The sequence below is a fragment of the Theropithecus gelada genome, chromosome 14, assembly GCF_003255815.1.
Source record: "Theropithecus gelada isolate Dixy chromosome 14, Tgel_1.0, whole genome shotgun sequence".
NCBI classification, from domain to species: domain Eukaryota; kingdom Metazoa; phylum Chordata; class Mammalia; order Primates; family Cercopithecidae; genus Theropithecus; species Theropithecus gelada.
Window position 1 is genome coordinate 5646794 of NC_037682.1, and position 23398 is coordinate 5670191.

At 55.9% G+C, this 23398-nt stretch overlaps 1 protein-coding gene across 1 annotated transcript; it reads right to left on the reverse strand.

Annotated features, from left to right (window-relative positions):
* Positions 1-16558: 16558 nt before the first annotated feature.
* MYEOV (myeloma overexpressed) lies at positions 16559-17570 on the reverse strand. The gene is given in 7 exon segments (XM_025357034.1): positions 16559-16602; positions 16605-16683; positions 16685-16740; positions 16743-17022; positions 17024-17081; positions 17083-17340; positions 17437-17570. Coding segments are annotated over 6 exon segments (741 nt in total). The 5' UTR covers positions 17307-17340; positions 17437-17570.
* Positions 17571-23398: the final 5828 nt, after the last annotated feature.

A 23398-nucleotide genomic window follows, 5' to 3' on the forward strand; every position in this document is an offset into this window, starting at 1 on the left:
TTCTTGACTGTGCCAGAGCTGAGCAATGGCCCTGGAGGACAGGCCCAGCCCCTCCCATTTCCCCACACACACTTCTCTCTCTTTCATGGTCATTCCCCAATTTGGCTTCACATCCCATCATCCTGTTTAGGGGCTCAGCTTTCCGGGGGATGCCCCCTAAACCAAACCTTCATGGCCCCCCACCCACTTGCAGATGCTGCTGGCTTTGACCTCCCCCTCCTCAGCTTCCCCAGTCTAGCTCCTGACCCGGCCCCCACACCTCCCCAGAGCCAGCTCCTCTCCCCGCAGCTGTCCACACTTACAAAGCCGGGACTGTTCGATAAGGCCGTGCCAGCTGGAACAAGACACTTCCCGTCTGACGGGAGGTTCTGCATGGAGCCTGTGGGCAGCTGTCAGCGCGGGGGGCACAGGACCGGATCTGGAGGCTGCTCAGGGCCAGCGCCTCCCTTGGCCGCCTCAAGAGGGGCTGTGCTGAGCCTGGCCCAGGGTCCCAGAAAGGACTTCCCAGACTGGGGCACCTGGAGTGGGGGCTTTAGCCTCCTGAACCCTCTGGGGCCCTCATACTCCCGTCCCTTTGGGATGCACAGGGGCAGCCTCCACACTAGAGCCTGGGAACCGATGACATTTGTTTGTTCTGCCCCAGGGGTCAGCCCACAGTGACCAGGGCACAGAAGGAAGAGGTGAAGGCTGCCCGGCATGGTCACTTGCAAGCCAGGGTGGGCCACCAGGGAGGCCAGAGCAGAGGTAATGGCCAAGAGCAGCCCCAGAAGGAGGCTGCTGCATCCCTTCTAGAAAAATCATCTGCCAAACGTCTTTAGGGCAGCTGAGAAAGTCACTCCTCCAGCCCTTTCTGCTTGTTCAAAGTCCACGAGGCTTTCTGCCTGGAGGATTGTGTGACTTATGGGAAAATGTGAACAGGAGACGGAGGACGGCTCAGTAAGGGCTGGTAACTATCCGTGTGGGTCACTCTGCAGGTGGCTGGACCGAGACGGAGCTGGGTTCTAGTCCTGAACATTCCTGTGCTGGGAAAGTCCCTGGTTTCAGGGGCTTTCTGTGTCCCTGCTGTGAAATGGGTACACTGACTCACAGGCTTGCCACTAGGCCTTCCACAGCTATTTCTTGAGCACCTAGTACATGCCAGGCATGGGGACACAGGCCCGAGTCCCAGCCCTCATAGAGGCTGCATTCCCACAGCCAGCCTGCGCCCCCGGGCCTAGCCTACCCGGAGCTGTGCACCAGGCCTGGCCCCAGCCTGGCAGAGCCCCTGCCTTCCCTGCCTTCTCTGGCTCTGACTCTTTCTATAAGGCTCTAATTACATCCTGGGAGAAACAATCAGAATGAAACGATGGGTTTTTTTTTTTCTCCCCCCTGCCCCACCCCAGGCTGGGCCTGTTTAATAACTTAATTAAATAAACAGAATTATAATTATAATGTTAATATTTCCTTTCTGTAATGCCGGCACATTCTGCTGGAAAAAGCTTCTCTTGGGAATGGGAGCATCCCACAGCCCCCAGCACCTCCCCAGTCCGAGGCTGGCTGCCCACCGGCCTCCCTGCTGGTGCCTCAGCCTGAAGCCCACCCGGTTCTGGGACTCAGCAGAGTTGGCAGGAAACCAGCCGGGGGGGAAACAGCCGCGTTCTCTCCTTCCTGAGTGTTTACAGTCGAGCTCAAACCACACGATGAAAATTACTCTGAAGCTCCTAATTGCACATTTCCTTCCTCTAACCATTTTCTTTTGACAGTTGACTTTGAAAACGTTTACCACTTAATTCTCCCGAGGCGGGATGGAGGGAGAAGGAAGGAGACTGCCCTGCTAGTGAGAGCTAGCCTCCCTGGAGGGGCCAGCTTGGAGCAGGCATCCAGGCAGGGTCCCTGCGGTCCCAGGCTGGGGGGAATCTTGCCTCTCCCTAGGTGACCTGGAGCAAGTCAGTACTGCTTCCTTGAGTCTCATTTCCTCGTCTGTAAAATAAGATGAAGAATATTCGCTTTGCAAAGTAATGCTGTGAGATCAGCCAGCACTTTGTAGGTGCTCAACAAATGTTAGGTTCCTTCCTCCTGGCTTCTGGGAATAACACGTTCTGCCTGAAGGCAGAATTCTCCCAGCTCTTATTTCCTCTGCACGGTGTGGTGTGGAGAAGTTCAGAGCAGCGGCCTGGGATCACACACCAGCTTGGCCTCCACCTAGCAGAGCAGTGGGGTCTGGGAAAGCAGCTTGCTTTTTGTGACTCAGTTTCCAGGTCTGTAGGAAGGAATAGTGATAGTGCCTCCATCGCTGGGTCGCCTGGAGGATTCTGTGACTTATGGGAAAGTGTGAACAGGAGGCAGAGGACAGCTCAGTGAGGGCTGGCAACTCTCCGTGTGGGTCACTCTGCAGGTGGTTGGACCGAGAGAGAGTTGGGTTCTAGTCCTGGACACTCTTGTGCTGGGAAAGTCCCTGGTTTCAGGGGATTTCTGTGTCCCTGCTGTGAAATGGGTACGCTGACTCACAGGCTTGCCACAAAGCATGGGGAGACAGTGGGCAGGAGGTCTCAGTGGGAGGTCTAGCCAATGGCAGGAAGCAGCCACAGTCCCGTCCCAAAGCTGGGAGCCCAAGGGGCCTTCGTCCCAGAGACAATGAAAGGTGGGGGCTGTAGCGTCATTAGAGACACCTGTTGGTACTAGAGCCACAGTCAGTGGAAGGGAGCACTCAGCATGGCCACAAGCGAGCCTGGGACCTCCATGCCCACCCTGCTCAGCGGCAGCCAGGACACCCCCGGCTCAGGACTCCCCTCCACCCCCATCCATGCCTGGGGTCTGGAGCAGGTGGCCTGGCGCTGCCCCCCTCACTGTGTAGCCTTGAGTAAGCGACTGAACCATTCTGAGCTTCCACCTCCACGTCTGCAGCCTGGGACTAATCTGGGTTACTGGGAGGATTGGCAAGTTAATACATAACCCAGGGTCTGGTACACAGTAGGCACTCACTGAATGTCAACATAATGTCCAAAACTGCTATTCATTCCTCCCCAAGCTCTGTGCCAGCCCTGAATGGTCCTGGAGCTGACAGAGACAGAACAGCCCCTGGCACTTGCATCCAGGCCGAGGCAGGACCTGGTTTCTCCACCTGCATGTCCTCTCCCACGCCTACGGCCTGGACACCCGTGTCTTGAGACCCAGTTCTAATGTACCGTCCTCTTGGAGGCTTTCTCCAGGCTTCCTTTCAACATTATACTCGTGCCAGGGGCCCACGGGGCTCAGATCCCTGGAGTCCAGGGACAATGGTCTTATCTCTGTGGCCCCAATGCCATCATCCTAGTCTTTACCCACATGCCGTGGGAGGATACAAGGAGATTGGGAGAGGCTGGGCTGAGAGCCAAAACGAGACTTAGAAGCCCTCACACCAGTGTGCAAAGGGCCCGGATTGGCTGGACAGGGGCCACCTACTTGTACAGTGCAGAGCCAAAGGCAGACGGGAACATAGAGGCGGCGGTGGAGATATGGAGAAGGAGACAGATTTGAGAGTCGTGGAAGGAGGTTACGACGATGGAATGAAGAAGAAGAATCTAAGAGCCTGATTCAAGAGATACAAGGGACAGGAATTCCCAGAAGGACGTGTGACACCCACGTGTGAGGCTTGGCCCCCTTCCATGAGATGGGGACGGCCCGTGGAGGACCAGGAGAGGGGCAGGGAGGCCATCCTGCTTGGTTTAGGCCATGTTTGGTTGGGCGCATTTGAGATGAGGGTCATCTCAAATGCTCCTCCTCTCTTCATGGGATCCCACAGAGAGCCACAGGCAGAGCTGGGACAAGGACCTGGTCTCCCTCTGCCCCTCACACGAGTCTAAGACTCTTTCCAGCCCTCCCCGTGGTTTTCCAAGAGGACACCGAGTGGACAGAGTCCAAAGAGAAATGTTCCCTTGAAAACACACATCCTCTCAGCTGTTTTCCTCTAGAATCATCAGCAAGACCCCAAAATCCATACATTGTTTTCTGGTGAAAAATAATAGCAATCCTGTCTTGATTGCCAAGTCTGTGAAACCACAAGCAGCAGACAGAGGACCCCTGGAGCGTTCCCAGTGAACCAGGTGCCAGCAGCCCCCTGTGGCCCTGAGGGCAGGTGCTGTGGGCGGGAGGGCCTTCTAGAGGCTGGCTGGGCCTGGAGTGGAGGCCATAGCCCTCTCTTCTCCAGACACCCGCTTCTGGAGGGGCCTTGCCCTCTCCATGCTGAAGTCACTATGTGAACACTAGGACCCCCAGATCTTTTTCTCTGGCCAAGATCTCCCCTGAATCCGGAGCTGCTATGCCAGCAGCCCAAGGCTTCTGCCTCACCCATGGGAGTCTCATAAGCAGCTCAACCTCAGTGCACCCCAAAAGGAACCCACCTCTTGGCTTGGATGGCTTGGACAATTTGGGCAGCGTGTGATCCTCGTGAGAGGAACCCAGGTCCCTCTCCTGCTTCCAGCTGCCCCAGCTGCAAACCTGGGGACACACTGAGACCTGGGTCACTGAGCTACATAGAGTGTCCCTCCTTGAGCTCTCATATGTGCCCGTGCCTCCCACCCCACACTGGCTTCTGTCCAGGTAGCTGCCGCCACCCCTGACTCACCCGGCAGTCTTCCCTCCTCCTATCAGAAAAGGGGTCTTTCAAACAGGACCCTGACAATGCCATCTCCTGCTCCAGTGCACTTCAGGCCACTCCCAGTGGCCCATCAGACCCCCCACACACCCCTCCGCCTCCTCCAGGCCCTGCCTGGGGGCCCCACAGCCACCCACCCCCACAGGACCTCCAATCAGGCCCAAGGCAGTCATTGCCAAATCTGCCCCGACCTGCATGTCAGCCATGTTTGCAAGTGCTGTTCCTCCTCTCAGAATGGTCTTCCCGTTCCCTGACCCCAGGGGAAGCTGAGTTACCCCCTGCCCCATCATAGCCCAGGAACCTCTTCCCTGGGAGGCACCCCCATTGCCTCCTCCCAGGGCATCCCTGGAGCAGCTCATATCCCAGGTGCTGCCTGGCGGGCTCCACTTCCCGTGCTAGGCAGCACACTGTGCACGGAAGGCAGTGGGAGCCTTTGAAAAGCTGGATCTTACAGTCACATCCAGCTGGGTTCAGACCCACAGGAGCAAGAGCCCAGCAACCTCAAGCAGACCTCATGGCTGCAGCTTCTGCACATATATAGTGTAGGAGATGGCATGACCCAGCCCACAGGGCTGCTCCGGCCTTCACACAACACGGCTTGTTGGCATTCCTATGATGTGCCAGGCATGGTTGTAGGAGTGAGGTGAGAGCAGGGAACGCACAGCCCAAATCTCTGCCACTCAGAAGCTGGCCTGCTCACGGACAGAGGTCCAGTGTGTCAGATGGTGCCAAGTGCTCCAAAATACTGGGGGGAGGCAACTATAAATAGGGGGCCAGGGGAGGCTCACTGTGCAGGCCTTCATTTGAGCAAAAACTTGAAGAAGAGGAAGAAGCAAATCACGTGGGTGTCTGGGAAAGAGCGTCACAGGCAGAGGGCCCAGCCAGGGCAAAGGCCTGGGGTATCAGCTGCCCACAAAGTATGAGCAGCCGCAGGGAGGCCAGAGTGGCTGGAGCAGAGGAACAAGGTCGGGAGAGGCGAGACGAGGTTGATGGGGGCAGGCCTGCGGCGGACTTTGCTGTCTCATCTGAGATGAACCCTTGGAGGGTGAGCAGAGGAAGGGCAGAGCTGAGGCTCGGATGTTAACAGATCGAGGGCCATGGAGATGCCTCTGCAATAAGCCAGGGCAGCTCGGACCAGAGAGGACTGGGGCGGTGGCAGGGAGTGGTCAGGTTCTGAATGCCACGTGGATGGGGTGGGGACAGCACACGCTTTGCAGTGCTCCTGGCACAAGCTGTGCACTCAGGTGTGAGAGGAGTTCGGCCAAAAACTGACTAAAATAATGAATCCACAAGACGTGGTAACGAGGACCACGGCCAAGGCACAGAAGGTGTGGGAGACCCTCTTCCTGGCCAGGACAATATGTGTGGACCTCCTGGAAGAGATAACCTCTGAGCTGGGAGAGAGAAGACGGTTTGGACAATTTGGGGAGCTTGTGATCCCCATGAGAGGAACCAGAGGAAGCTTCCTATCCTGCCTCCTGCTTTGGCCAGTCCCAACCCCTCCTGGGCCTGGTTGGGCAGACCCGGAGCCCCCCAAGGGGCCAGGGTGAAAGGAACAGCGAAGGTGGGCTGGGAGTCTCTCGGTGGTTGGCACAAGACCTGCAGCAGCATCTCCGCAAACCCGAGAGCTGGCCCCAGCTCTGGCCCCAGTGCTCATCTGGCTGTTCTGCCACCCGCATGGACTGCAGGGATAACTTGGGCCCCAGAATAACAGGTACAGGTCTGCCCCAGCACACCCTGGGGTGTAGAGAAGACAAGCCAGCTCCCTGAGCCTCAGTTTCCCCATCTAGAAAACGAGGGTATTGTGTTACATCTAAGCACGGAGGACCCCTCCTGCTCAGCCTCGCTAGGGTTCTGTGGGAGCTGGCACTGTCTTCCAGCAAAGCTCCCATCCTCACCTGCTGTGGTGCCCAGAATTGCTACACAGCTACTCTGCTTGGCACGTGAAGACCCCTGTTGTCTCCATCAAATTGCAAATGTGTGACCTTCAATGAGCAGCCCGTTCATGTCCCAGTCCTTTTCCTGGCACTGGTCCTGCCTGGTCCTTTGGCACTGACCAAAAACAGTGGGAAGGGGAAACCAAGTCATAAGTTTTGAGGTTGGGGCCAAGGAAGGGTGATGTGAGGGAGCCCTGCACCGCCCTAGATAAGACTCACCGTGAACAGCAAGGGCAGCGTGTGGTATTGACGGACTGCCCTCTGCCCACTGTGTTGTGCTGGGCACCATGGAGCACTTCAGCAAGTATCCCCTGCATGGCAACCACTGGTCACTGCACCTCACAAAGGATGGAATCAAGGCCCAGAGGGGCCGCTCCTGCACAGGAGGAGGGGAGGGGACACTGGACCCCAGTGGGAGGACATGAAGGCATTGGGGGTCCTGGAAGGACCTCAGTCTTTACTTCCCCATTACTACCTGCTCTGTTTTCAGTCTGATTCTTTCTTCTTCAGGGCAAACATAGGCTGTAATAACTTGGGCATTCAGGTGACTTGGGAAATCCTGCCAGGGTTCCCAAGACAAGAGCTAGGTTCTTTTTGCTCTTGGGGACCCTAGTCCGCATCATGAGGCAGGTGCACAGGGCCTCAGGAGTATTGGGGAATGGAGGGAGTAGGGATGGCCCTTATCTTGGTCGGCCAATGGTCACTGGGGCTTAGGCTGCTGAACATGGTGGGGGGCAGGCACTTTGCAAATAGAAATGGATCTTTGGGGGCCAGACCCAAGGTTGGCTGGGAGACATGGCCTGTTGGCCTGGCCGAGGGAGCCCACTGTGAGGAGCTAGGGGCCCACTGGTTTCTGAACCAGTGCGTTCTCACTCAACTGGCTGCTTTTATGAGCCCTGGACTCTGCAGCCAATTTCCTGGCAGCAAAGCGAAGGGGCATCCCCAAGTCACCTGCCAGCATCCTGCGCCCACTGGTGTGGTGGGAAGGAAGGAGACCCGAGCTTCTGGCCATTTCCACAGCACCCAACTCTGTGCCTGTGGGTCAGGCCCCTTACTACTCAGGGCCTCGATGTTCTCCATATCTGTTACTGGGGTCTTTCCGGAAAGGAGAGAGCGTCCACATGGACTAACATCTATGAGAACTGAGAAGGCTCTGGGGGCGTGTTGCCATGAGTCCAGCTTTCTGCCATGTGTGTTTTTCTGGGCAAGGTCCACACTGGGAGGTCTCTGGGGGCAGTACTGGGAAGGAGAACATTTGAGATCTCTTCTGCCACCCCTGTCCCCCCGTGTGACTATGCACATGCCCCAGAGCCTCCCCCACACCTCCACCTGCCCGTCTGTTAGATGTGATCCTGCCTCTGTCTCTGCCCTGAGCGTCGCAGAGCTCGGTTTTATGTGGAACTGCGGAAGTCGTCTGCAGCTTCTGCTTGAGGCCTGGCTGTCCCCGGCTTTCAAGAGGGCCACTTCCTTATAAAATAGGCGGTATCGTCCAAGCTCTCCCACTACGCCCACTGCCCTGCGTCCATCCTGGATCTTAGTTTACTTATATTAGCTCACATGTGTTAGCTCATTTAATTCTTTTATTTTTTATTATTTATTTATTTATTTTGAGACAGAGTCTTGCTCTGTCGCCGAGGCTGGAGTGCAGTGGCGTGATCTTGGCTCACTACCACCTCCTCCTCCCAGGTTCAAGTGATTCTCCTGCCTCAGCCTCCCGAGTAGCTGGGACTGCAGGGACTCACCACCACCCCCGGCTAATGTTTGTAATTTTAGTAGAGACGGGGTTTCACCATGTTGGCCAGGCTGGTCTCGAACTCCTGACCTCAAGTGATCTGCCACAACCATGTAGAGGGGATTATTATTATTCTCGTCATGTCCATGCTTCAGAGGAAGAAGCTGAAGATCAGCAAGGTGACCAAGGACATGTAGCTAGAAAGCCTGAGCTCAGAACCCGTGCTCTTAATGAAGGTACCACACTGCCTGCCTTCTGATGAAGGCCCAGAGGGGCAAAGGAACCTTGGAAGGTCACACAGCAAACTACTGACTGTATACAAACCCAGGATTCCTAACTCCCAGGCCTCTGTTCTTGCACCCACATACTCCAGACCCTCCATTTATTCCAAGGATAATATGAGCAGGTTCTTCATGGGAGAGAAGCATGAAGGAAATTTCTCCTGCAATGAGGCACTTGTGAGATTCCTGCGAGAGATTAATAAAATCTTATCAAAGAGCACAGTGATTCCTGCCAGCCCACCCTGTCAATCAGGAATCGGCAGAACTATAATTTCTATCAAACTATAATTAGCTGAATTTCCTTTTGTAATCTTGGGAATCCGAACTGACTGCAGCCTATCATTGGAGCCGTGGGATAATGATCAGCTGCTTCTCATACAAAAAGGTTAGGAGTCAAAATGCCCTACGGGTCCCTTTGATGTTTAAAGAGGAATCATTAATGCAAAGACACGAAAAAATTAGTGGAATTTCAAATACAAAACAAATGTAGCCTTGTTGGGATCCAGAGTTTCATGGAGGGAGGGATGCTTGCCAGGCTGCTAAACCAGGATGGCTTCCTGGCCACAGCCAGCCCCTCCTTGGACAAGTGCCACAGAGCGGGTGAGGAGTGGGGTTAGTATTTCTCTAGGGCCAGCATGGTGCCAGGTAAACAGTGCATACAAGAAGGAAGTGGAGAATGAATGAGTAGATGAATGAATGAATGAAGTGGGAGGGCTTGGTGTTTTGTTCCTACGCCTGAGCCTTTGCCATCTGTCATTCTATCTGGAATACCTTCCCCTCTTTCTGACTCTCGGCCTGGGGAATCTGCTGCTCAGCCCTCAAGATTCACCTCAAACACCCCTTCCTTCAGGAAGACTTCCTGGATTTCCTCCCCAACTTGGCTGCCCCCTCCTCAAGCTCCCGGGGCCTTAGTCTGCAGGTCCTTTATGGTGTTTATCAGCCTTTGTGTGTCCTTCCTCCATCAGGGAATCTCTAGGGAAGACCTTGTCTGCCCCATCTCTGTGTCCCCAGAGCTGAGGGGTATCAGAAAATGGATATTAAGATCACAGATCATAAATCCGCCCTTGACCCCGTCCCCCAGTCCCTCCTTAACCTGGCAGGCACAGCATCCTTTCAGCAGCCTGAGTCGGACCCATCCTTCCCCTGCTCCCCGATTCATTCAAGTGAAAGACAAAGGCCTTAAAAAGTCATGCAAGGGTGGGACCAATAAACCTGTCCTTTGAGAGGAAAAGGGAGCCCCGTAAGAATCACACTAGAGCACATGGGGCCATCCCAGAAAACGGGTACCATGTCAGCCTCCCTGGCCAGTTGTGCAGGATCCAACCGCTCCCCAGATTTGGTCCCTTCTGCCGTCCTCCCTACTGCTCCACAGAGGGGTGCGCCATCCAGACACCCCCCATCCCCGCTCACCCTGCCCCTCCTGATCCCATCCAAAGCTCTTCTCAGAGAGCACCCTCTTCCCTCACTCTCCTTTCTCTTTCCCACGGTTCTGATTGCCTCCATAGCAGGCCAGGCCATGTGACTATGGTTACTGCCTGTCTTCCGTCTCCCCTCAGTAGAATGCAGACCCCCTTGGACAGGGACCCAAGTCCATTTCATTGACATAAATCCTCAGTGCAGAGTGGTGCCTGCCACAGAAGGCTTGACCAGGGTTAGCGGGAGAGGAAATGAATGAAAAGGACAGGGTGTTCAGTGGTGCTGGCTTCTTGTGTCCCAAGTTCCTGCCATGGCAAATTCAGAGGCTGATGTATGGGCCTCATGGACCCTGAGACCACCAGCCCCAGCCTGGCCCTGGGCCCCGTGCCGGGTTCCCAGCAGCTGCCCTACCTGGCACCTACTGCACGCGGACCAGGCTACTACCCGGGCCTCTCTCTTCCCACCCCTGGGAGCCCAGCACTCAGGGGTCACCACCCTGGGTCCCTAAGCTCTTAGTGTAGCCCAGGCTTCCAGCTGGAGAGAGGCTCACCTCCCAGACCCAGAATTGTGTTCCTGGTGGTGTCTGATGCCAGGACTCAGGACCTGCCAGAGGTGAGCCCTGCAGGTCAAAGGGCTGTAGGACACCCCTGGCCCCAGGAGGGAGAGAGGAGCACCAGGTGCCCACGCAAGTCACCAGAGGCATTGCCTGGTGGCACCCCGGCTACAGACGAGGACACAGAGGCCTGGAGCTGTGCATGGCCTGCCCCACACCACACAGCAGGGAAGCGCTGGGACAGACACAGAGCAGGGCTGCCCACTCCAGAGCTGGCCTGGTTCACTGCAAAGGGGCCACAGGCCCTCTGCAGGAGAGCCTAGCCTGGGTGTGGCTGCTGAGGAGACAGGCAAGGGGGGCAGGTGAGTCACTCTCATCTCCTCATCCCAGTGAATCTCAGTGAGCTGAGGGGCCCAGTGTTCCTCCAAATGACTGCTAAGGGGCCTCAAGGAGACAGGCACCTAGCCCTCCCATCTGCAGGGGATCCAGCCCAGTGAGGTCAGAGAGCTCCCGGGCTGAAAGGGACTCAGAGGGCGTCCACACCTTCCCGGAGGTCATCTTGCCCAGCCCTCTCTCCCTGCCAAGGGCCCATCAGGCAGGCCTGAGTGCCCTCCACACCCTTGGCAACTGCCCAGTGAGATTTCAGGGAGGTGGCCTCAGGGGTAGACACTGTATGAATGAAGGAATGTGTGGTAGGAGGTGACAGTGGTGACTCAGGGTGACTCAGCTGGAGCCTGCCAAGGGCCTGCTGAGCAGCTGTCTGCAGCCACAGTGGCCCCCAGCCTGCCCACCCTGCAGCAGGGGCCAGCTCCCCTTTCCCCAGGGCCCATCTCTCCTGCTGGCTTCGTGCCCAGACATTTAGAAACTGGTGGGGAAGAGGGTGCATGGCAGGTGCCTGCGCTGGGCCTGGGAATGGAGTGAGGGAAGGCCTGTGAGCAGAAGAGAGAGGTAGAGGTGCTGCCCCTCCTCCTAGGAAAATCTGGAGACTCCACCATAGAGGCCCATCTCATCCAGTAAATCCTCATAATCCAGACGGGAAACCAAGACCAGGAGGGCAGAAGACTCGCCATAGTCATGGGGCTGACAAGGCTGAACCAAGAAAATGACCCGAGCCAAATCACTGGTCTTCTAGTTGGTGGAGGACACGGACATCGTGCTGTGCATGCCAAGGCTCCGTCTGTAAAGCCAAGCGAGTCCCATCACGGTCTCTGCTAGAAGAGACTCACATTGCCCATATGCCTGAGATGACCCAGGTGCTTATTTCACTTTCTACCAATCCCCTGTACCATCTATCCACTATCTATCTGTCCATGCATTCATCCATCTGTCCACATCCACACATTTATCCATCATTGATCAATCCATCCTTCCATCTGTTCATCCCTCCATCCGTTCTTCCATCTGTTCATCCCTCCATCCGTCCTTCCATCCATTTATTTGTCTTACACCTTTTGATCCATCCATCCTTCCACCCTTCCATCCATCCACCCATCCATCCATCCGTCCATCCATCCATCCATCATCCCTGCGTTCATTCATCCCTTATCCATCCACCCATCCCTTCATCCATCCACCCACTCATCCATCTTCCTTTAGACCATCCACACATTCATTTATCCATTTATCCTTCCACATATCCGTCTGCAATTCATACCCTTCAGTTAGTGGATAATTCATCCATCAATTCCTTATTCATTAAACAAGCCCTAGGAAGCCTTGACAGGGTAGCCAGTCCTGTGACTTCCCCCTGACCCCCAGCCTTCCACACCCTACTCCCTCCTCTCCAGCCATCAAGCCCTGCTCACCCCAGCAGGCCACAGTGACTCAGACACGCATGGTCCATGACTTTCAGAAGCTCATAGTCTCAAGGGACAGACAGGAGCTGAACCCAGAAAACGCTAAACCAGGCGGAACGGCCAATGCCTCCACCCCTCTCTGTCTCCAGGATGGTGGAGTCCTTAGTCCTGTTCCTGCTGCTCCTGGTCTTTGCTCCTCACCTGCTGGGGATGGGGAGGACCCGAGCTCCTCATTCTCGTGCCAGCTGACTTGGGGAGAGGGGTCGATGCTGAGGGGAGGAGGACTGGGACGGCAGAGAATGAGCAGTGCCTGCCACTTCCTGCCTGGCCTGAGCTTGGCTCCCAGTGCTTCTAGGAGTGGTCTGTAGACCTGCCCAGTGCTTTGAGATCCCCGGAAAAGAGGGAATTCCGGAGAAGCAGCTCAGCCTCCTAAAACTGAAATGGGTTGCGTTCTTCCTGTTGTGTTTTTGTCATCATCATGACACCGTAGAGCTTTTGCATTTCAAAGTGCCTTGCCCCTGTGACGGTTTCATCCCCATAGCAGCCATGGCCAGAGGGTCAGGGAGGGTGGCGAGAGACCCCTGGACCGCAGTTCGGATGACTCTGCGAGCACCTACTGCATGACCTTGGGCAGAACTTGCCTCTCAGGTCTCAGTTTCCTCAACTGCCGAAGGAGCGACAACGCCTCCTCTCAGGGGCAGCACCAGGGTGAAATGAGACCCTGGATCGGAGACCCCAAAGCAGTGCCATGTGGATTGTGCTGAACGAAGCTGTGGTCAGCCGGACGGGGCCAGCCGAGCACACAGGCCTGCAGGGCTTCCTCATCATCCTCCATAAAATGTCCAAGCCGCTCAGCCTGGCTGACCCCCTGGCCTGGCCTCCGTCCCCGCTCCACACCACCCAGACCCTCCACACAGTCCTCTCCAGCTCCGACACACCAGGGGCTCTCCTGCACTCAAGCCGTGCACACACTGTCTCTGCCTGGAGACCCCTCCCTGCCTCTCCTCCCAGCCAGTCCCTTCCCCTGCCTGGTATCTCATCCTTCCCGCTCCGCTCGGACGCCCCCCACCCCAGGGAGGCTTCTGTGATGCCCAGATTGTGTGTCCTCCCCTCCTCTGCATCTCCCCTGCTAAGGGGAAGTGGCACTGGGCATCCTTAACATGGCACGTGGCATTGGGCATCCTTACCGTCCAGGACTGCTGTTCTGTCTCCACCACCAGATTGGCAGCGTGGGAGGGGGGGAACCACATCAAAGTCACCGATGTGCCCAGAGGGTCAGGGGGGCCTGGCACTGAGGGGCCACAGGATCATCTGACGCGTGGAGAACGAATGATGCCCACGTGACCCCGGGCTCCCTGTGGACACCTGGAAGCTACTCGTAGGAGGAGATACGAGGTTGGATTTAGAAGCCTGTGCCCCAACAGGCGTAGTTTTCTTCCCGGCCTCTTCTCTTCCCTCCCCCTTGGATCCACCCCAGACTGAGAGGTGGGAACCTCAAAGGGAGCTGGACCAGTCAGCAGAGGCCATCCTCCCTGGACCTCCCAGCTCTGTGCTGAAACAAGGATGGGTCAGTGGAGCCAAGGGAAGCACCAAGGTGCTCATGCCCAGCCCTCAGCTCCTATAGAATCCTGGGTTTGAGGCTCTGCGCCAGGCCCCTGTCGGGGTGAGCTGGGAGGCACCATGGGAGACAGAAGCACAGTGTCCGGAAAGGGGGGTCCTGACGGAGGCCTTGGGGTGGACAAACTCAAGCCTCTCAAACCCCAGGAGCACCCTCACTGGCCCCTGCAAACTTGCAAACACCCTGTGAACTGGCTGCAGGGCTGGGAGCCGTGCAGCCCGGGCAGGACACAGGAAGCGGGCGGGTCGTGTTTTTGTGAATGAAACTGCAACCCAGCTTCCTCCGGGTCTCCACGCCCTGCCGGCCTCGCTTGACCACTCCGTAACCTCAGGCGAAGCGCTGGCAGAAAGGGGGAACTTCAAAACGAAAGTGTGAGTCAGACAGGAGAAGGAAATGGAGAGAGAAATTCTTGTTTCACAGAGGCCTCACATGAGACCTGACCTGGGCTGGAACTGCAGCCTAGCCCCCAGCAGCCCCAGTCCCAGGGACGTCCACCTGCAGCCTTGGCCTGCTCGCCATGCCGGGCCCCCAGCCCCTCCAACACCATCTGGACAGGGAGGGGCCGCCCACACCCCATCTGGGGCCCTCGACAAAGACGGCTGCAGAGGGTTCCCTGACAGTCATTTCCCATTGATCCCAGGAATGTTGAGTGAGCACCGATGGTGTGTCCAGCCTTGTGCTGTGAACAAGACAAGCAGGGCCCTGCCTTCATGGAGTGGACAGTTCACGCTGGGGGCCGTTAACATGGGGAGCAAGGTGAACAGAGTTTGGGTTGTTCCTCGTGCTACTATGGAGGTCAGTAGGTTGCTGTGACGGACTGGCAGGATGTACCTGGGAGGAGGTGGCACACAGCTGGGCTCAGAAGGAGGAGATGGGACCCCCACAAAGAGCGGAGTGACGTGCATGCCAGGTGGCAGGGAGGGCAGCCCGGGGAAGCAGCTCAGGATGTTCTAGGAACTCCAGAGGTCGTTGCGACGGAAGTACAAGGAATGAGGGAGCCAAAGATGAGAAGGAAGTGGGGCACATGGGGCGTTGGAGGTGGCTTGCAAAGCCCCCATTACCTTCCAAGCCCAGAGCTTGGGCAGGGCTTGTGACCAGACAGAAAGGAAGATTGCTGAACACTGGGGGTTCCTGCCTTGCAGACAGTCAGCTTTGGGGAAGTCACAGGTCCGTCTCCCTTGGAATAGACAGGAAAGCCCCTCCATCCTGGGTGTCTGGGGTAGGGGAGTGAGGCAGGGCTGCTCACCCAGCCGCCTGCCTGGGATCCCCCAAGCTTCCTCTTAACCCCCAACTCCCCTCCCAGGCAGGTTCTTCACCTCTCCCTCCTTGCTTGGAACGAATGGATTCTGCTGTCCCTTTAAAGGGACCTGAGTCAGAGAGTTAAGAATGAAACTGACTCATGGTGGAAGGGGTGGTCACCAGCTGGCCAGGCGCCAGGACTGCGGCGGGAGAGGAAGCCAGGCGACCGCAGCTGCCTGTGTGTGCTCTGCTGCAAAGGGCAGAAACCACAAAACCCCATTTGAAATTCCGCCGTGCAGCGCGTCTTGTGTAATGAGGTTACCCCCTCATAATGGGGGCATTCAGGGACCACACGGGCCTGGGGGCTGGGGGCCTGCCCCCCAGGGCCAGCTGATGCTGATGTCATCTTCAGTCAGGAGTACCCCCTCCCTTGATTAAGAACTTAAAAAAAAAATGCACCAGGAAACTAGAGTGAGAGCCAGAACGGAAGTCTTGGTTTTATTTATAGCTGATAACTTACATCCGGCCCTGCTCCTCGGGAAGCACAGTAGGGAGGACAAAGAGCCCAAAGGAGCCGGCAACAAAAATGCCCAAACCCCTGAGCTAATGTAGTGGCTGAGAGCAAGCCTAAAGCTCCCTTCCGAGCTACCCAGCAGCCAAAGCAAAGAGAGAAACAGGGTCCTGCAGCATGATGTCACAGAAAACCAGGGACCCTGGAGCCTGGGTTCCAACAGGAACCTTACATTCTGACACCTTAGATTCTGATTTCTCCCTGGAAAATGGAGAGAAAAGTACTGAATTGGTTAGGAGGGCTATGCAGCACACCCAGCACAGTGTCTGGGTGCGTTTCAGAGGCCCCACCAGTCTAGGGTCTACGAGAAGACAGCACAGGTGCCTCACTCTCCATGCCTGTGCGCATGGCAGACATCACTCTTGGATTGCAACGTGCTTTCCTGGAGCCAGATTCAGCCTCATAGCCCCATTGCACAAGTTCTCCAGGGGCTACCACCAGTGCCCCAGTCGGCTGGAGCTGAACTTGCGTGTCCTCCCAGCCTCTAACCAGCTAAGGAAAGGACCAGAAGGAGCTGGATCATCGTGATCTTCCCAGCACCTGGCTCATGCCTGCACCTGGGAGATGCTCGATAAAAAATTGTCTAGTTAAGGAAGAGGCAGGGAAGAATGGGAGAGAGGAGAAGGAAGAGGAGAGGGTAGGAGAGTTGGGAGAGGAAACTTGGACCTTAGGCAACTTGCTGAGCTTCTTTGGGCCTCAGTTTCCTCATCTGTTAAGTGGGGGGGTTTAGTAGCTACCTCATGGAGTTATTCTGAGGATTAAATGAGGCTGGGCATATAAACCACCTGGCACACAGGACGTCCTCAACAAGTGAGGATGATGATGAGGAGGAGGACGAGGGGGTGGAGGAGGGGGAAGTTCCTGACACTGGGGGTGGGCACACGGTGTGCCCCACCTGGCCAGTCCTCCTAACTCCCATGCCCCACCCCACCCCTGGCCTCAACTGTCACAACAGTCAGCCAGGACCCAGCCACCCCCAGAGGCAGCCCCAGGTGGAGCAGTGAGGGGTGCGGTGCTGGTGGGGGGTCACGCATGCTCTTCTTCCCCTTCCACAGTTGGGGCAGCTTGATTCTGCCAGGGTCATGCAGAGTGCCCTGACACCAGTCAGAAGTCCTCGCCCACGTGAACACAGAGCCACACCCATGCGCGCCCGTGTAATTTCTGTGGAGACCCCAGGCCACCCATGCACCTCCTCAGGGCACGAGCTAACAGCCTGCTCAGCGCCCACTGGAAAGGCTTCTCCCAGGAGAGCAATAGCCGCCACCCTTAACAGACTAACTCTCAGAATTCCTGTTCCCAGTGCCACACAGAGTGCCTGGTGGCGCTGGCCCAGGACACATCCACGTCTTCTGCCTCCTGGCTGAGCCCCGCACCTGTCTGGACACCCTTGTCTCCCTTGTTTCTCTCCAGGTCATTAGCTCCAGCAGCAAACCACAGAGACACAAATGCTCCTCTCACTGCAACACACAGGGCCTGGGAGAGACAGAGGAGGCCCCGGGATGTGCCAGCTTTGGAGCCCTCCACAAAGTGTCCGGTCTGCCGGATGAACATGAGTGACCAGTCCCTGTCCCCGGTGGGGACAGACAACAGACAAGAAAACCAATGAATAAATCAGACATCAGCAGGTGGCATTCACCCACCGGCAAGAAGAGGATACCGGGGTAGGGGAAGTGTCGGCACCTGGTGGAGGTGGAAGGTCAGGAAGGACGCACCACGGAGACGATGACACCAGCAGGAAGACTGTTCCAGGCGGAGGCAACAGCGAGTGCAGAGACCCGTCAGGAGAGCTGGGGTGTGTGTGACGCAGACCCTGAGGGCCACCAGCCGAGGGAAGGAGCCAGATGCTGTCCTAAGTGCCGGGGGAAGTTGTTAGAGGTGTTAAGCGTGGCGTGATGTGGCTGGATTTAGGGTTTGAGATGAATTTTCCTGCTCCTGAATGGACTCTGAAGAGAAGGAGGATCCTACCTTAAACAACCCACCCCGGGAAGGCACCGACCTCCTTGACCGTGGGGAGGATGAGAGGCCGCCGCTCTGTGCCTGGGTCCCCATGACCTCCAGGGTCCCTTCACGTCTTCACCTCACAATCCTGGAAGCTGGGGCCTGCCAAAATCCACGAGGCAGCCCCAGCCTCCCCGTCTCTGGGGAAGGAGTGGGCTGCCTTCTCCTCCTGGTTTATAGCCACAGACGACTCCAGGCACCGTGGTCCTCAGCCGCCTCTAGGGACCGTGGGGACAGCTGCCCTCTGTGACAGTGGCTGGGCAGAAGCCAGCTGGGCTGTCTTGGGTGGGGCCTGGAGGCTTCTGGCTGTATGGCACCACCTTGGGGGGCTCCAGGTGGGAGGGGCCCTGGGCAGCTCAGCAGAGGCTTGGTCACTCCCGAGCCGTCTGTGGGTCCTACTGGTCTGTACCCTCAACCCCACCGGCCTGCACTGGTCATGCCCGGCTCTCACAGGATGATGACCCCAGCCTTGTAATGAGTCAGCTGCTGCCCTCCTGCCCCTCCAGCTGATCCCCCACCCAGCAGCCACAGAGCTCTCCTTAAAACATAAGAAAGACCCTGCTTCTTACCTGCTCAGATCTCACCAAGGCCCGACCACCTCACTCCAGATAAACTCCAGACTCTTCACTGAGCCCAAAGGCAATGAGCAGAAGTGCCCAGAAAGCACACAGAGCTCAGCAGGTGGTGAGGCACCTGGACCCGAGTCACTCAGCAGCTGAACAGGCCATCCCTGAGGCCATGCACGCCCCAGCCCTGCAGGTGTGACAGCCGAGGCTTCCACGACAGGGGGGTGGGTGGGAGCTAATATGGCTGGTGAAAGCACTGGGTTCAGTGGGGATGGCATCTCTCGCCCTCTGTCCAAGGTGGGGAAAAAGTCAGCTTCAGGTGAGGGAGACCCCGGACGCCTGGCTTTGGGCTGGCTCCCCACTCACATGGCCTCTCCCAGGCACACTTTCCTGCTTTGTAGGGATGTGGGTTTGCAGGACAATAACAGGAGAATCAAGTCAAGAACTCGGAGGGGGATAGCCAAGGTAGGCGGAGCTGCCTGCTGGGTGGGACTAACCCAGGTGGGTGGGGCCGCTTGTGAGTGGGGCTAGCCCAGTAGGGTGGGGTTCCTTGGGGGTGGGGCTAGCCCAGTTGGGTGGGGCTCATTGGGGGTGGGGCTAGCCCAGGTGGGTGGGGCTCCTTGGGGTGGGGCTAGCCCAGGTGGGTGGGGCTCCTTGGGGTGGGGCTAGCCCAGGTGGGTGGGGCTCCTTGGGGGTGGGTCTACCCCAGGTATATGGGGCTGTCTGGTGGGCAGGACTTTCTTCTCTGCCAGCATTTCCCTCTCTTGGTTAAGTAAGGCCAGGGCAGAGCCCACACATGGTTATGCCCAACCTTAAGGCCTGCCCTGGGTGAGTTAAGACTCCCCAGCTCACCTGGGTCCTACCTGAGGGGAACCTACACAGCCAACCTCCTCAAGGATCCTGAAGCCCCAGGAGACCGTGGGGCTAGGGTGCTATTCATTCGTTCATTCATTCACCTATTCATTTATTTACTCGCTTCTCCACCGTTTCCTGGGTAATATTAAGAACAATAGTGGGCCTAGGAGTATAGAACATCCTTAGGGGTTTCTTGCAAGCTAGGAACCCTAAGAACAAGTTATGTAACCCACGTGGTCTCGCTGTGAGGGCTACGACCGCTGTCCTCACTTAACAGATGAGGAGCTGAGCCACGGAGGCCTCACGGCTGGGCAGCTGGGAGTGGACCCCCACAGACTGGAGGGGGATGGGCAGGGGCAAGGGGTTCTGCTGGCCCCAGGCCTCTTGTACACATCTTGGGAGGTACTAAAAATGGATACTTGCTCAAGTCCCACTCTTCATTGAGCACAGGGAGCTCTTGGCCCTTCCCTCCTCCTCCCTTTACCCTCACCCCCCAATTCCACATGGGTGTACTGAGCACTTGCTAAGGGTCAAGCCCTGCACTATGTGGGGCACACAGTAGGAACCCAAGGCAGCCCTCCTGCCCAGCTCTCCAGGACACTGTTATCAATGCCAGCAGGAAGCATAGAGAGGCCAGGGGAAGACGGGCAGTCAGGAGGAGCCAGCAGAGGGGAGAGAGGGATGGCAGCTCAGTGCCCCGGGACCCTGGTGGAAACTGGACTGCGACCAGAGACAGGGCTGCAGCCCAGAGCTAGCTGCAGACCCACAGGGCCTCGAGGGGCTTCACAGGTTTGTCAGGGGTTTGGACTTTATCCCGAGGGCTGGGGACCCTGCAAATTGCAGAGACTGGGCTATATTTGGCATTTTAGAAGCCTCCCCCAACTGCAGTGGAGGGGAATTGGAGGGAGTGTGAGAGGAGGTTCCCATGCTCACCTAGATGGGAGATGGTGGTGAGATAGAGGGTGACCCTGATAGGACTCAGGGACAAATTAAAGGTGAGGGCCAAGGAGAGGGGTATGCGGACAGCTCCCAGGAAGATGGTGACACCAGTGAGGTGGGGAGACAGGATGGCATTTGGTTCCTGCTGAGCTGGAGATGCCTGTGCAAAGCTTCTAAGATACCCAAGGCAGAATCTGCAGCTCCTGCAAAGACAAGAGCTCTGCTCTGCCCCCAGGGAATCGGGGACGGTCTCCCCAGTGCCCTACTGGGGCCTCCAGAGCCCCTATGGGAGCCTCCCCCCACCCAACCACCAGCCATTAGCGCCATCTACCGGCTGCTCAGGGCAGACCCCCAGCAACTTGCTGAGGGCAGATCCTGACATGTCCCCATTTTAAAGATGAGGAAACTGAGGCCAGGAGACAAGATGAAGCCTGTCTGAGGTTACGTAGAGGTGGAGGTGGCATAAGACTTCAGTTTTGCCTGGCAAAAGAGCCCCGTCTGAGAGCAGATGGAAGGGGGTGGTGTCAGGAGATACCTCATCTCACTTTTGTCTGCTGTCAGCATTCCAACAACCCTAGATTCTTTTGTGTCACTCAGTCTCACCATAGCCTCACTCTGATTATCAAAGCTCATCTTTTGGGCTGATATCTGCTTCTGGGACCCCCAACAGCCCACCTGGGTCCTGCTAGGGAGGACTGTAGAAATCTGACTGTCCCGGCTTGATTTTCTCCCTCTGTCTTCAACATTCAGAGTGCCAGCCCACCTGTTAAATCATGACGAGTTTGTGATGGTGATGGTGATGATAGTGATGATGGTGATAATGATGGCGTTGATGATGGTAATCATGATAGTGATAGTGATGATGGAAAGGAAATGGTGATGATGATGATGATGACGATGACAGTAATAGTGATGAAGGTGATAGTGATAATGAGATGATGCTGGATAATGGTGGTGATGGTAATGATGATGATTATATGATTATGATGGTGATGATGATGATGGTGATAATGATGATGAGGAGGACGATGAGGATGATAATGGTGATGAGAATGATGGTGGTGATGATGATGGTGGTAATGATGATGATAGTGATGATGATGGTGGTGACGGTGGGTGGTGATAATGATGATGGGGTGATGATGGTGGTGATGATGGTGATGGTGGTGATGATGGTGATGATGATGGTGAGGATGATAATAGTGATGGTGATGGTGGTGATAATGATGATGGTGGTAATGATGATGGTTATGGTGATGTGATGATGATGATGGTGGTGGTGATGATGATGATGATGATGATGGTGGTGATGATGATGATGATGATGGTGGTGGTGGTGATGATGGTGATGGTGGTGATGATGTTGGTGATGATGGTGATGGTGATATGGTGGTGGGGATGACAGTGATGGTGATGACAGTGGTGATGTTGATGATGGTGATGGTGGTGTGATGGTAATGGTGGTGTGATGATGGTGGTGATGGTGGTGATGATGGTGATGGTGATGGTGATGATGATGGTTATGGTGATGTGATGATGATCATGGTGATGATGATGGTGGTGATGGTGATGGTGATGGTGGTGATGATGGTGATGATGATGGTGATGGTGATGATGGTGATGGTGGTGGTGATGATGATGGTGGTGGTGATGATGGTGATGATGATGGTGGTGATGATGGTGATGATGATGGTGGTGATGTGATGGTGATGATGGTGATGATGATGGTGGTGATGATGGTGATGATGATGGTGGTGGTGATGATGATGGTGATGGTGATGGTGATGGTGATGATGATGGTGATGATGATGGTGGTGGTGATGATGATGGTGAGGATGATAATGGTGATGATGATGGTGGTGGTGATGATGTTGGTGATGGTGAGGATAACTTGTACTGAACAAGCACCACATGTCAGTGGTGTTCTGACAATATTTCATTTAATCCTCCTGACAATTTACGAGCTAGGACTACTGTTATTCCCATTTTACAGAGGAGAAAACTAAAGCATAGAGTAGCCCAGTCACATAACAAGTTAGCAGTGGAACCTAGAGGCACACCCAGGCAGTTGCACCAAGACCTGCTCCTAACATTACCCTTTACTGCTTTTGGCGTAGCCTACAGAGCTGTCTTTGTGACCCCTTCTCTGACACTCCTTGTCTGAGCCAAAAGGTTCCTCCCATCATCCATGCCAGTCTGGCTGCTCTTTTGCATTAAGACACAATGAGGAAGCCAAAGACTCTAAAGGGAGGGGCACAGGTGTGCCAGTTTCCCTCAGAGCACTGCCAAGGAGGGACCACAGCTCCAATGGCATGGGCGTATGATGTTCCACCTGCCACGACTCCATGCCCAACCCTCCTGCTCTTAGGGATCAGACTGGGCCCTGACCCTGCCCACTGTGAGTGACTGGTGAGCAGCCAGCCCAGGTTGCAGCCACCAGCATGTGGGCACTGGTCAGCACATGGCATGTCTCCTGTCCAGTACTCAGGGCCTCGCTGGCCACAGTTGGACTCTGGAAGATTCCTGATGTGGACTCAGATGTGTTTGAGCCTAAAAACATGCTTTTCATTGATCCCACCCTGCTTCAAACAAAACAGAAGGCTGGGTTGTTCTAAAAGACCGTGCACAGCAGCATCATCTACTGTCCAGGCCCCCAGGGTCAGGCTCTGCCAAAATTTCTACCTGCATGATCCCATTTAACCTTCCAGCTTCCCTGCCAAGTGGCCCTCACTCCATTTTACAGATGAGTAAACAGGCCCAGAACAGTCAGGCTGCTTCTTCGAGGACATCAGGTATTGGAGATCAGAGCCAGGATTCTGAACCAAGGCTGTGTGAAGCCAGTGGCCCTCTCCATGCCCCACCGCAGCCCAATATGGTGCGATTTTCCCTGGAAAAGTAAGCACGGATGCTGAATTAATTTTTTAAATTGTGGGAGGCAGAATTCTATGATGGTCCCCAGACCCACAGCCCTGGTGTACACGCCCTACACAGTCCCTGCCGCTGTGAATATGATGAACTCTGCTCTATGATAGGATTGTGTTTGATGGCACCGTTGACTTGTTCATTTTGAGAAAGGGACGCTAACCTGATGGGCCTGACCTCATCACATGAACCTTTTACAAGTAGGGTGTTTTCTCCATCTGGTTCCCAAAGTGGAAGTCGGGAATTGGACGATGAGAACCACTGCTGATTTGGGAAAGGAAGGGGCCCACGTGGCAAGGAATGTGGGCAGCCAAGGGAGCTGAGAGTGACCCCAGCCGACAACCAGCAGGAAACAGGGACGTC